The 14857-nt window shown below is 40.2% G+C and overlaps 1 protein-coding gene and 1 long non-coding RNA gene across 10 annotated transcripts in view; one reads left to right on the top strand and one right to left on the bottom strand.

Annotated features, from left to right (window-relative positions):
* TEAD1 (TEA domain transcription factor 1) overlaps positions 1-8708 on the top strand; it is a 143745-nt gene extending 135037 nt beyond the window's left edge. For all 9 annotated transcript variants that reach the window (XM_052693303.1, XM_052693298.1, XM_052693305.1 and 6 more), the window contains 2 exons: positions 1763-1915; positions 2899-8708. In XM_052693303.1, coding sequence (XP_052549263.1) covers positions 1763-1915; positions 2899-3012 — 267 coding nt within the window. In that variant the 3' untranslated portion in view covers positions 3013-8708. The remainder of the gene's footprint in view (positions 1-1762; positions 1916-2898) is intronic.
* Positions 7917-12658, bottom strand: LOC128085628 (uncharacterized). Its single transcript, XR_008209032.1, has 2 exons — positions 9536-12658; positions 7917-8930 (listed from the first exon to the last, which is right to left on the bottom strand). It is a non-coding gene; the product is annotated as an uncharacterized LOC128085628 (long non-coding RNA).
* Between the last annotated feature and the right edge of the window lie 2199 nt (positions 12659-14857).

Genomic DNA, 14857 nt, shown 5'->3' with positions numbered 1-14857 from the left:
GGTGACACTGCAGTATATAAAATTCTAGATACCTGTTGCTTGGAATCCATCTCCGTCCTGCCTGTGGCAGCCTTCAGCCTGCAGCTGACATCAGTGCAACCTTCTCTGTCACACCACAAAAGTGTTGAAGGAAAAATGCTTTTTGCCCCCATTTTTAAATACTCATCCAACCAAGTGGCATGTTTGAACAGTATTGCAATGACAAAGTATGGTGGTCTGTATTTCTTCACTACCTACAGTTATCTTACACACAGAACGGCATAATTTCCATGGCCGCCAGTAGCTTTAAAATGGAAAGATGAATGATTTCTAACATGCCAAGGCCTTTACCTATTTTTCTAAACCCCCAAACTGTATGGGGTGGTCAGGTAGATACTTGGTTTACTGAGGAGGAATGATACTGTATCTACTCAACTTGTCTTCTTTATATTAAGCCCCACAGCCACATCTGCTGCATGCAGAATAATTTCTGTATGTGCAGTTGGCTTACAGCTGCAGGTTGAGCGTTCTGTAGGTGTGTTGGTCTCTGCCCATGTCCTCATTGTACCGCGTAAGTGACTCCCAAAGTAATGCCTCCTAATTATTTCTGTGATAAACACAGATAGACGGAACACTATTTGACTGTTTGATCAACCAAATTCTCAGCTGCAAAACACTGTTTTTCAGCACAGTCACCGCCCCTGGTTGCACATTTTCACCAGTGATGAACAAGATGCATGCTGCCCTCATAAGACTGCATGGCTGTCCGGAATGTGACTTGTCTTTCACACTGTTGTTACCACTGCTGCAATGCACCTCCTATCACCTCACTGTGCCAGCACTCATTGTTTGATCTCTGTAAATGTTCAGCAAGCGTTGATGAATATCAGTGGGTGCCATTTTTTCCACATCACAATTCAGTGATGTCCCTTTGCTTCATGCACACTTCCATGTCAGACACCATTTTGTCAGAGTGCTCCTCTGCTGCCACTTGTCACATGGCAACAACATGTAATGGATTTACAGGAAAGTTCCACTCTGTCACCATCCCAACAATATCTGTTGTGGACTGATATAATAAAAGAGGAGGCATTACTTTCAGAGCAGCCCTTGCATATGTGGTTCCTGTGCATGGTGACCATTAAAAGTTTTCCATCGTTTCCATTATTCAATGCTTAGAGGAAACCAAGAAATCCCACAAACGAGTGAGGAGATCATATGAACAGTGATCAGCAGCAGGAGTGCAGAAACCACAGGCACCCTCCTCCAGCCCATGAACCACTGCAATATCAATCAGTCTGGTTTTCTTCTGACTGCAGCCTTGCATCTCTGTACAATTTACAAGTTGCCTATTAAATCAGGCAGTAATATGTAGCTCTGTTTACATGTATATATTTATACATAAATATGTAAGCGTAATTCTGCTCTTCGCAGCTGCTTGTCTCAAAAACTGCTGTAAAATCAGTCATAACTATCTCATCATAACTTTTCCACTTAATTCATTTTTAATGGATTTGGGTTTACTTTGTGTAAATCTTCTTCCCAGTTTTTAATTCACAGGTTGGAGAACAAATTGTGATGCAACTTGTAATAATTAGTCTTTGAATTTTTAGCAAGGCACTGTATAGCACAGGTGGGAATGTGGGTGTTTGTGTGGCTAAACTCACGTTCTCATTCTTCTGTAAATAAGAATAACAGTAACAAATAAAAAAGCAAAACACAAATGTAGCATTCATGGTTCTGCTCTATCTAAAGTGACTTACTCTAAACGCTCTTCTTTTAGACTGAATATGCAAGGTTTGAGAATGGTCGATTTGTGTACAGAATAAATCGCTCTCCAATGTGTGAATATATGATCAACTTCATACACAAGCTGAAGCATCTACCAGAGAAATACATGATGAACAGCGTGTTGGAAAATTTTACTATTTTATTGGTATGGATTCACTCTTTGTTTTTCATCTGTAGAATACTCTCAGGCATTGCATGGCTTGCTTAACGTGCAACATTTAGAACTAGTTTCCGAATCCCTTCGTCATGTTGCTTACTAAACAAAAAATCTCATTGACTTCAGAATACCCTTGGAATCATGCACTGTAGACGCCAAGGATGAGAAGGATAAGCTGGCTGAAAACATGAACAAACATCTCTGTTATTTTCCAGATATTCAGCTTACTGCTCTTATTTTTAATTCAAGTCTCTGTTTGGATTTTGTAGAGAGCCTGAGGCAGTAACTTGAAACCATCCCATTCACATAATGTGTTCTCACTGAGATGGCAGTTATAATACTGCAAATGTCAGTGGTGTTCATTAGTTCTTGGGCCAGGAAAGCATGCAGTAATGGTGAGGATACACCCAACAGGTGATCTAAAGTATGAAGAATGGTCTGTGTATTTGCCTTTAAGCTAGTGTCATCCAGCTACCCTGCTTTTTCAGTGTGGCTTTGCAGAGTCATTTTTAATGCATTCATATTGCATTTAGATCCTTGCAGTGCTGCTGCCACCATAGGATTCAGGCAGGGCTGATGGCTGATAGCAGCGGGGAAGAGGCAAGACAGCAAACTCAGAGCCACGCAGTGTGTGAGAGAGGAGTGTTCTCAGCTCAGCTGCCTTTTCGTAACCAAACACAAGGGGACAAGGGTGCACTCTCCTTGTTGAATTGGGACTGAGGTTGGTGTGGGTTGAGAAACAGCAAGCCGATGGCTCACAGTCAAGAAGCCAGGGTGAGACGAATCTCCATGACCCTGTGCCAGGAGCTTCTGCTGTGTGAGTGCAGTCACACAGGTCAGTTTAAGAGAGAGGGGACATTTCAAACAGTGACATTTAAACATTGCCTAAATTTAACCAATTGTTTCTTCTTTTGGCTGTGGCATTTTCAAGTTTGTAATGTATTGTCTACCTCTTCCTTCCTCTCAAATAGGTTGTAACGAACAGGGATACACAAGAAACCCTACTCTGCATGGCTTGTGTATTTGAAGTGTCAAACAGTGAACATGGAGCACAGCATCATATCTACAGGCTTGTAAAGGACTGAGCAGTTATTTATATATACAGTTCATTTCACTTCTTTATCAAAACACAGACTGTAAACCTCAACACTAAGTGGCAGTGCCTCTGGCCCAACTTTCACCCACATTTTTCTAAATCCTGTTTTAGTGAGTCATTTTTAATGTGTTCATATATAATTGTAGCTGTGAAATTCTGGTACAGTTGTAAAAATTATTTCTAAAACTAAGTGTTCTTCAAATTTGTAAACCACCGTTCTTTGGGAAGACTGTATTTAAGAACCTAATGCCTCTGTCTGTGGAGGCCTATTTTTAATTCTGATAGAAAAATGTATGACAGAGCATTTGCCATGGGGAAAAACTGACAGCGTTTATAAGATATTTTGGTTTTTTTTCCAACACAAAATACATGTTTTACAATGCAAGTGAAATTGAAATGAATCTTTAGCTATAACTGTAAATGAATAAGAAAAGTTAATTACCTTTATAGAATTATCTTTGTAACTAATTAGGGTGGAAGATATGGACAAATATAATTCACTAAATTATTTTTTAAAATGAAACATTTTTCTGTTTGAAACCAAATGAAAAAATATAGCCTTAAGAAATACCTGTTAAGGAACAGACAGGTCCTAAAATTAGGCAAATTTTGTATTTTTTTTCTCAATGCTAAAACTAATCTTCTAATCCATTAAACTTTCAAACAGGTATTACAGAGAAAGAAAACATCATCCCTTACCCTTAGCGTATCTAGTGTATTTTAAAAGATTATAAAGTTGTATTGTACTAATATGAAAAATTGATAATTTAATGAAAAGAAGATGGCTCGTTTTGCAATAAGTAGGTAAATACTGAAGATTTAGACTCACATTATATGTAGTCTTGCGTATGCAGTTATATTTTATATGGACAACTATGTTTTCTAGTTGAGTGAAAACCTTGCAACTCTGAAATTAGCAGATAAATGGAAACAACTGACATTGCTACAGCATTGAGTAGTTCGTAAGCTGAAAGCAAAACACTGAAGTGTTTGAGAAAAGAATGCATACACTTCTGAAAGGATCAATAGCTTTAATATCTGTGAGATGCTAGAAAATCACAAGCAATATCAGACAAGGAAGCTTGGAAAATGGAGATTGTTTTCTTCTTTTCCTTTTTATCACGGTGCTCTAACAGCTCTCTCCAGTTCTCTCTCCAGTTCCTACTGCAAAGATCTTACAGGAAACAAACGCATATGTGCCACATGGGTTCTGCTGTCCTTTTTGTATCTGGATGTGGTAGTATTCATCCTTCTGCTGTATCAGGGAAGACTCCAGGAAGTGAAGTGCAGCTGGAGATATTTTAATACTGTGCAGATTCAAAACAAGGATGTGGGTGTGAGTGGTTATCTGAGGTACGCACATGTGAGATAAGTATTCTCATTCTTCCTACCTAAGCCAGAGTGTTCCTCAGTTGCTTCTCTTCTGCACACCCAGCGCTGTCCTTCAGCTGCCCAGGCAGCAGTTGTTTAAGCAGGTGCTGGACCAGCAGTGGGTCCTCGTGTAAAACATTTGTCTGAAAGGCTCAGGACTGCTTGGCCAAGCACAAGTCACCTTAAAGGTCAGTCATGAGGTATCGGCAAAGAGCGTTCTTGGGAAGGTCTTCTGCAGCTCTGAATCAAAGAAGAGTAACATTTAACAGCTCCCTCCTCACTGCCTTTTACATGCCTATGCATGATTTATGTCTAGAATTTACTCCTTGGCAACAGTGCCATAGTCTTTGAAAAAGTCTCAATTTCTGGATTTTTAAAAAATTGTATTGTACTCTCTCAGAATTGCCAATAATTGAATTTATCTAGACCAGAATGCTGCCCAGGCATAGCAGTGGGTTGTTGTGGACACACGATACAAACATCTGAAAGGAAGGGAGACTGCTGAAATCCCTCAGCTTGCCGCTGACCTAACTCCAGTAGGTGGATGATTGCTGTGATGTCTAGCTGTGGATATTAGGGCTAATGATCTTTCAGTTTATATTCTGTGAACAGAACAGTGAAATATGTCCATGGTAGGGTCTCTAACGCTCATTTTTAACACTAACAATCACATCAGGAAAAGCACTGCATTGTAACAGCCTAACGGTAGCCCTTTATTCTAAGCACTTGGTGTTACAAGTCAAAAACTACTTTTTTTTTGTTTTGTTTTATTTTGTTCTAAAGTTGTCTTTTATTTAGGGTTTGAATTGTGGTTTTGGTGATTTTTTGTTTTAATAACAAGCGAACTCTTTGAGGCGTATCAAGTATGAAGGCAATTTGCAAAACCAGGTACAGTTTTTTAGTAGAATCTGGCACACTACATATGTCATAACTATAGGGTATAAAAAGTCACAATGTTTATTGGTGTTCACGTATGTAATATTAGGGAAACGACTTTCTTCATCTTTTCTTTACACTTCTGTAAATGATCCATACCCTGTATGTGTTAATTCTTAAAAGCCTTAATCCTTCAACTGTTCAGTGTGTGGTGTGTAGTCCAACAGGCTGCCTGTAAACTGTGAGCTCTTTTGTAAGCTGGAAGTATTTATCTTGTTACTGTTACTTTTTGTAGGAATCTTTTAATTGAGAGCTGCCAAAGCATTACAATATGCAGTGCCTTAGCGTTATATTAGAAATACCTTTAGCCTCTTAACATAAATTTGATATGTTGTTTTATTAATTGGTTCCATTTTTAAAGAAACTGTATTTTTCCCCGCAGAAAAAGCTCCTTGACTGCTTGGTCTAAACCAACCCTCAGTACAAGTCAGTCCCATCGCTACATGATTAAATGTCTATACCAAAAGGAAAGGTTACAGATTCATAGTTCTCCGTGAAAAGAGGATTGTATTAATAATGCTGCCTTTTAAAATTTCATGACCAAATAATTAATTGTGACTCTTCTGCACTCTAGCATGAAAGTGCCTTTGGTTTGAAATTCCAGCTTAGAAAAGTGCTGCCATAATAATGACAATTTGTAGAGAGACCAAAAATATTTAGTTATCACCGTAATGCCTTTGGTTTATTGGAATAAGTTGAAAATGCAGGCCTCCATTCACAAAAGAGCACCATTTATAGCAAGGTCATTTTGCTAATGATCAACCTGCTGGAGAATAATGTACTGTTTGCCATTTCTGACAGCACTACAAACCAGCTAGTGATCGATCTGTGATGAAAAAACAAAAATTGTTCACATTTATATTCTCTTCATCCAGCCGTGTATCTGCATAATGAGATCCATGCACTGCAGAATTTCAGAAAGTGGACAAATGTGACTTTATTGTTCTCCTCTAATAATATTTCAGTGTCTGTGAGGATTTTTTGTTTAGATGGAAGACTTTGTTTACAAAACTGTGCATGCTGGAGGTCAGATGCATAAAACAAGATGAAAATGGAGGACAGTAGCTAGATTAACGTGGTGGTGTGTTTTTAAGCATTGAACTGTTAAGTGTGAGCATTGTGGATGAAGGTGCTGTTGGAGAAACTGGCCAGCGCTGCTCAAAACACAGGGTTGCTTTGTTTTGTTTTTCTCCCAATCAATGTCTTGGTAGAAAAAAATCAGCTCCTCTGAAAAATGTGTCTTGTTTGATATCTTCTGTGAACGGGGGCCGTACTGTGTACACTACAACTAAAATTGGTGGGGAGAGGGGCAAGATTTTAAGAAAAAGATGTTAGAAGGAACAAATATCAGCAAAACCAAAAGCTGTCAGAGGGATTATATAGTTGTGAATACGATTTTAACTTGATTTTTAAAGTATTTGATGAAATCTAAGATTAACTTTTTATATATAGAAATATTGTGACACTGTGTGGTAAATATTGTGATAATTCAAATTCCCTGTCTCCAAAATATTATTTTTGTTAATCCTTCAAGGTCTAAATCTCACTTACCTCTGTGAGACAAGTAATCGTGTTGAATTCGATGAAACTGAGGTAGGGCAAAGATGATTTCACCCCGCAAGCAGAGCATATATTTTCAGTTACTACCAAACATTTCAGTCTTACTAATCCGTACTTGTGGTAAAGTACACTTCTGTCTGATTAAAATAAGCATAACGGTACCATTTGGGGCTGTTAAAAATTGCTACTAGCAACTGTAGTTTTACTTACTTGAATTCCAAAATGATTTTATTTAGGTACTGCACCACTATTTTGAAGGAATTGCAGATATAATGCCTGTTTCTCGCGTTCCCTTTCTACTGCAACTACAGCTCAGTCAGGTTGGCAGTAGCTTCTTCCGTTAAAACCTCCACGCTGTAGGCTATTTTAAGTAATGAAGGGTGTACATTACTGTTGAATGTAAGTAACTGGCCAGTTCAAGGCAGATACAACATTTGACATACTAATATCTATTTATTTTTCCACTGCAGCTCCTAGGGCACACTCGCTTTGGAAGCAGTTCCCCTTACAGTTTTCCTGGATCATTCATACTGAGAAATGTTTTCTCTGTTCTTTACTTGACCCATATTGATTCACATACCCGGTCAAACAGCAGATGTGATAGCAGAGTCTAGTTTTGTATTTTTCTCAGGATGATCTCTTTTCCCCCCTCCTACCTTTCATGACCAGATGCTTGGCCCCCTAAAAAAGATCAAGGCTGGATAATTCAAAATAGAAAACGCGCTTTGGAGATTTTTCATCTTTTAACTTTTCAGGTCATTCTTGCTGAGATCATGTAATTAGTTTAGCGTGTAAATTAAATCTTAAATGCACTCAGTTGACAAAAAGGAGACAGATCCCTGTTACCTCCTTTCAGAATATGTGTTTTTGTTTTGTTTTGTTTTATGGGCCTCTTTGATTCAGGCTCATGACTGCAGACAAAAAATACAATATGTGCCTGAAAAAGAAAGACAAGAGAATTTTATAACATTGAAAACCTGAATAGCCTTTAATTCTTCAGTACATTTTATGTAAAACAGGTTGGGGTTTTGTTTTGTTTGAATTTTCTTTTTTTTTTTTTCTTTTTCTTTTTTTTTTTTTTCTTTGCCATGTGCATTTGTTCACATTTGTAAATGACTTAATGGAATTCTCACTTTATGTTTATTTGTGTAATGTGTATAAAATGGGTTTGTGACTTAAGCATATTCATATATGGTCAGTGGTTACTTTAATATTGTACTGCTGCTGGTAACTTTTGATGTAGAACTTGCCTTTTGATGATAAAGTACCTCTAGGTTAGACAGGGAGGGAAGGATCTTTGAAAAAAAAAAAAACAACACCGAACGTTCTCCAATGTTTTCTTAACATATTTGCAGAAGCTTTCAAAAGGAGTTTCAGTCAAACCTCTTGGCAGTACAGTATTCTTGTATTTGTTATTGTCTGTGTGTAGGTACTGGTACCTTTTTTTGTTTAAAATGTTTTAAGTGTTGGCTTTAAAGTGAATTTATCTTTAGTATGATAGTAATATGAAAATTATAGGTTTTGTGTGCAGAGAATTTTTTTATAAAGTGCTTTGTAAAAAAAAAAAAAAATGTATTCTAGCTTTCGCGGTACATATGTGTGATAACTTTAATATCCATGACAGTTAAGTGCAATTATTTCATCACTCTAAAAATGCTATTTTTGTGTCGGTTACTGCAGGTGTTTTCATGTCTTTGCAAAGTGACACATTTTGATGCCTTCTTGATAAAGTGGTAGAATTTTTGTAGCTTTCTAGAAACTTTGTATTCATACAGTATCGATTGAAAATAAAGAAAATGAAAGTGTTTTGTGCATTTATCTTAATCTCCCACATCAATCTCTTTTTAACATTGGGTGCGACTTTCAAAAGCACTTAGCAAAGCAGCACAAGACCAGACTTGTGGAAATGTCTGCGTGCTTACCTAAAGGTTCAGATGGACATCTGGCCCAATTCACCAGTACCTGTAGGGACAGCACATCTGGAAGCTCTGCTCCACTATGAGTCTGTGTGCTTTGCAGACCTCTGGCTTGTATGTCTTCCTAAAGAAACAGTAGTGAGGTTTTTGAAACGTAATTTAGGTCGTACTGTTTAAATGAGAAAAGCCACCCAACGCCATGTGTGCCAGAAGCAGGAATGATCTATTCAGAATCTTTACATAATAAACAGTATCAGTTCATCACATGACAACTAGAACTGACAGGAACAGAGCAGTTAAGTGGGGTTGTGGTGAAAGAAAGAAAAAAGAGAGTAAAGGGGGATACCCTACGTCATCTGGAGTCAGTGGGAACATGACCAGGACTTGAGGGGGGGAGAAAAAAGTACATCTGGCTCATCTTCTCCTTCAAAAGGAGAGCAGTGGCTTTTGAATAAACCATGTTCCTCCCACACACCCCAATTCCCCTTTTGGATGGCAGATGTTACGCTGCAATTTTTAAAATGCCACCACAGCTCACCCCATGTGGGAGATGAATGGGTTGAGAACAACACGCAGACATGGTCTGCTTTGACCCTGTTTTCACTTCTTTGTTCCCCATTAAGAATATGGTTTCAGCACTTTGAAGTGGGTTAGTTGTTTCAGAAGCAACCTGCTCCTTCATTAACGCTCCATGTCTTAATTAATTTAGGTTAAAGACCATAAACCTACCTTTAGGAAAAATGCCACACAGCATTTCAGGTTGGCAGTCCCCACGTAGCATCGTGCCGTTCTGTACTCACTGACTGCCTTCAGCAGATACAGTGGCCTCTCCCTACTTAAGCACAGTCTAGCTTACATGATTACAGCATTGTGGTCACAGGACGAAGAAGACAGACCAGTTGCTGCGTCCTGTTTTATGAAGTGTTTCATGATGAGCTCTAAGTGGGCCACAGACATCTCGTCTGCTTTTTCTTCTGTTCTTTTTTTCCCCTCAAGATGCAGCCAATTTGACAATAGAGGCACACAACACATTTAATGCTCACTAAACCAGGAGTAAAAAGACAGTTCAGAGCTCAGCAGATGTCTGTAGTTCCTCACACACTGCTCTAGCTGTTCATCCCAACCCTGTGCTTTCACAGCCTTACTATTGTTGTCTGGGGCCCTTTGAGAGAGCAGAAGCAGCTGAACAATCTGTCACACCAAACAGCAGTAGCTTAGCAGCGTTCGTAAATGATTACCTACCTTGTAGAGAGGTGTTACACTCAATTGGCTAATGGTTGTAAATTGTTATATGATTGCTGTTGTTTTGTGAGAGCTGGAGCTGTGCTGGAGACTCGAGGTGTGGTGAAGATGGGAGAGGCAGGAGGGAGTGGGTAGAGAATGTGTGAGGAGAAGATTGAAAAGGAAAATTGTAGAAAACCAGAGTGCAAGGGAAGGTGGGGGGGGGGGGAGGGGGGAGAGAGGGGGAGAAAAATGGAATATTACTATGCAAAGAAAATGAAAATCTGAGCAAAGAAGAAAATAGTAAGAAAGAATGACAAAGACAGTTTCAAGACCAGCAAAAACAAAAATTCCATCAGAAGAAGGGAGGAAATCTGAAAGTCTAAAACAAATACCCACCTTTATATGCGTAAATAGAATTGCCTTTTTTTTGCTCCTAAATTGCTTCTTATTTGTCCTTCCTATTACTGGGACGTATGTTCTTAAGGACTCTCTTTGAGCTGAAGGGTAAAGGGCTGCTGGAAGCCTCCCTTATATTAGAATTGTTGCATTCCTCATGGGAGCTCAGCAGAAAAAAAACCCAAAATCTCAGCAAGGCACCCAGTAGCCTCCATGATTAATGAAGAATCGTCACCTTGGTTTCAGTTGGAAAACAGAGTGAGAAAGCAATATCCAGAACATTATCTGAAGCTACCGACTGAGCAAAGACACTTGAGCACAAGCGACTGGTCTCAATTCATCCAGTAGTTGTTCAAGCTGACTGCCTTCTACACATACATGCTTGGGGAGGGGGTGGGAGATGCACAGACACATGCAACACACACAAATGTACCAAGTCATCATTGGCTTAGGTTGATAATTTCAGAAATACTGCTTTCCATGCCCCTCACCCTGTTGTAGAGATTAGAGCGTAAAAAGACAACCCTGCTGTTAAACGAGCAGATAGCCATTTTTTTTTCAGAAGTCTGCTTCCAAAAGTCTTTGTCAGCTTTTCGAGATATCCACACAGAGGGTGCAGTTTTTGAGCCTCAGGAATTACAGCTCTTCCCCTTCCCTCTCCCTGGTGAGATAAGGGTGCCAGTTAAAATGGTGGCTGGGTCCATCAGAGCAAATTATGCCAGAGCTGTGTTATGTCCTTTTTCATTTACATGGTTCAAAAAGGAGACTAATTCACTACTTCTGCTTACCTTGCAGTGCACCATAATGCTCTGCTTTCAAGACTTCCAGCAAATGCAGAGTATGCAGAGACTTACTTGCTGTTCAAACAGAGCTCTAAGCTGTATGTGCAGTCAACCTTCCCAGCAGGCTAACACACTGCCAACTGATTTCTTTTCCTGCCCCAAATATGAAAGTTTATTAGGCATATTTAAAGATCCTTCTATTTTTTTTAATTATTATTATTATTGGCAGAGCCTAAAGAATAAGGTTTTTTCCCAGACTTTTAAAATTCCTTTCTGCTAAGATCATATATTCTCTGCAGCATTATCAGAGAATTTACTTTTTCCAAGGTAGCTGTCTTTTCTTATTCTTCCACCTGTGAAATTGATCTTCATAGCTAACATTACACTTGGCAAAATGTACAAGAACTGCATTCAGTCTCATAACCCATTTCCTTTGGTACACTATGAGAACATCTCCTTTTCGAAGCAGCTCTACATCTATCGGAAGGTGAGGATACCCACATCTTCTTCATGCTTGGCCTCACCATTAGTGTTAAACTGAACCTACATGTGACCAACTCAGACAAAGAAGTACTACAATCAGCCATGTTGTGCACGCATTGCACCATTCCACAGCACACAGCATTTGATTACTTAATCATAAAATATTTACATTGGTTTTACTTTGACTATATTGTATTTTTAATAGGTTTTAATCTAAGCTTTGTCATCAGAACACCACAATGAAAAGACTTGGCAGTGCAGTCTACCTCCACAGTCGCCAGCAATAACACGGCAGCCACAGCACCAGTTGCAGCAGGGCAGGCATTCCCCTATCTCCGCCAACGATCTCCTTGAGGGCGGTGGTGGTGAGCAATGTTTGGGAGGTGCCCCGAGACTCCCTCCCCAGTGATGGGCTCTGGATAACTGCACAGGAGCAGGTAGCGCTGCACAGGCACAGCACCAAGCAGACTCCCAGCCACTGGGAGATGGCCTGCTAGCTGCAGGCACAGGATGACAAGTCAGTTCTGCTCACTGGCACACGCCTCCTGATCAGCAAAAATACAGAGAGGCATGCGGGCAGTGAACTAGCACGTACACAACTGTGGTATCAGCCTGGCTTTTTTTCCATACAAACCAAATGTTTTCCCATGAAGAACATCAACGTCAGTGCTGGAAGTGGTCCCAAGATAATGGCTACTCCAAGAGAGGAGGTCTAAGGGCTCAAGACCCACAGACAGGAAACAAACAGGGCAGCTCCGGTTGGTCAGGCAGGCTTTGCCTGTGTCCTGCACTAGGCCATTGTGGTTTCTCAGTTTAGGAGGAGTTGGGAAGAGAACACTCTACACCTGAAAATGGCAGTACCAAGGGGATAATATAGGCACAATGGAGAAAGTCAGCTTGAAGATACTTGGATACTAGTGGAAGGGAAGTATTAGGTATGGAGATTAGTCATCATCTGGGGATGAAGCAGGAGATATAGGGCAAAGGCTGTTTCAGAGAACTGCATAGAAGTTTTTTTCCATTATCCCTGGTCAGACACATTAAAAAGACACAGACAAAAGTCAGCACTAATCAAGTGAATGCAGCTGGAAAAGTATCAGTGAAAGAGAAATGAACCCAGAGAACCAAACTGAGGCAAATATACAGGGTGCTCATTAACATGGTCTATATTTGGTAGGGAGACAATGAGTGGCAGAAGGGGACACAAACATCAGGCAGTTACTGAAATACTGACAAAAGCCACCAAATAAATCAGGTGCAGAGCTCTGTATGTTCAGGTAGCTGGAAAACGGTGACTGCAGTCAAGTTACTGCAAAACTAGGCTATTCTCAGGTGTGCCTACAAGATGCATGGAAACCTGTGTATGCAGCAGAATTTGAATTTACAGATAAGACAGATCTAGAAGGGTGTGGAGAGTTCAAGATCAGGGCTGCCAATAGGTTCAGAGAGGCAGGGAAACGGGAGGTAGGGAGAGCAAGGAGAGGAAAGCCGTGGAAGTAGAGCAACACAGTGGAGAAATGTGAAATGGGCTGCCAGCTCCAGCAACCAGCTCTTCCTTGCTAGAAGAACCTGCAGTGATAGGAGACAGTGTGGTGTACTTGTGCCTGCAAAACAAGGGGACGAGGGAAGTGGTGAAACTAACAGGTCTTCGAATACATGCTCATGTCGGAAAAAAAACAGCACATTGTCTGGAGCTCATTTCTGGCTGCCTGTTGACAGGACAGACAAGTAGCTATGCATAAGAGGTGGTCACAATTACAAAGAAGATCAACAGACACTGGCACTTCTACAGTATAACTGAGAAATCTGCACAGTGTAGGTATGTAGATTGTTACCCTCGTGGTCCCAATATGACAGGCAAGTAATCACCCTTTGTAATGGGGCTGGGAAGAGCAAAGGAGGAGAGGGGGGGTTGACAGTTTTTCTAACAAGAACATGCGAAAAATCTAAAAATTTAAGGTTCCTGTACAGCAGTTAAACAAAAAAAGATTCTGTTCAGCTGTTGACAGTGCAGCCAAAGCTGTGACTCCGGGCTCAGATTATGTGTCGCTCAGCTCTGCTGAGGCCTAAGAAACAGCCTCAGTGCAGTGCACAGTACATACTGGTCCACGGTTCAGCCCAACATGTATAGGAAATGCATACAAGGCGTACAGAGAGGCTGCAGAAGGAGGCAAAATAGCAGAAACATCTCTGCCAGCAAGTGAACAAAAAAACACCCCTGGAAGTCTGACCAAAATGTAGCCCTGTATGTTTCAAAAAGCAACATTCATTCCCACTTTCTTTTATCTCAAGATTGTATCAATCTCAGCAATAAGTGGATTTAAACCTCCACCTGGTAGTGAAGTTGGCCTTTGTGCTTACAACGAAGAGTCACTTTGTGATCTAGATGTCTGACAAAACCCCTCCCCCAGAAGCGCAGGAGGCTCATGCACGTTCCAAATTTTCACCTCAGACCCTCTGCAGAAGCAGCCTGAACCTTTGCAGATGTCTAAAGAAAGACAGCTCAAGACAACAGCTAGATCTTGAAGAGCTCTCGTGCCTGTTGCTGCAACGCACAGCGCACGGGGTGACCGGGAGTCTCACCAGGCTTTCCTGCAGTCCTTTCATGACTGCAGCATGTCTCAATCTGTTTACCTGCAAGTAGTAGGTATAATCTGATTAGATAAGACCATTACCACGGCACGTAACCTTTGGACTTTGGCTTCAGGCTTCTACTTTCCCTTCTGGAGAGAGCACATCATATTTCACTGTCTATTTTATTTCTTTCTCCCTTATTACAGTTGTGCTCAGTACGCTACGTGTAGCGTACTGATTGATTTTCCTGGAGGCACAAACAAGCAGATAGAATCTAGAGGATGTTTAAATAGAGGGAATCATTTTAAATGGTCTTTGAATTAATAAATATATATAAAGATAAATAAGAAACATAGAGATATATAGGACATATAGGTAGTACAAACAAATCATGATCCATCTGTCCAGGGTGCTCTGTTCATGTAAGCACTCTTTGCTAGGATATCCTCAAAAGAAATATGCCTTCGTTCTTCATCTTTCTGGATGCACTTATGATCCCAGCTGGGAAACAGGAAATTTTCGAGTATCTCAAGTGAAGGATCGGACACTAGATAATACATTGTGCCTAATAGGAAGGGTTTATCCTAAAAGA

The sequence above is a fragment of the Tympanuchus pallidicinctus genome, unplaced genomic scaffold, assembly GCF_026119805.1.
Source record: "Tympanuchus pallidicinctus isolate F22 unplaced genomic scaffold, pur_lepc_1.0 scaffold3, whole genome shotgun sequence".
NCBI classification, from domain to species: domain Eukaryota; kingdom Metazoa; phylum Chordata; class Aves; order Galliformes; family Phasianidae; genus Tympanuchus; species Tympanuchus pallidicinctus.
Note: the sequence above shows the minus strand (reverse complement) of the source record. Positions and strands in the feature narration are given on the sequence as shown.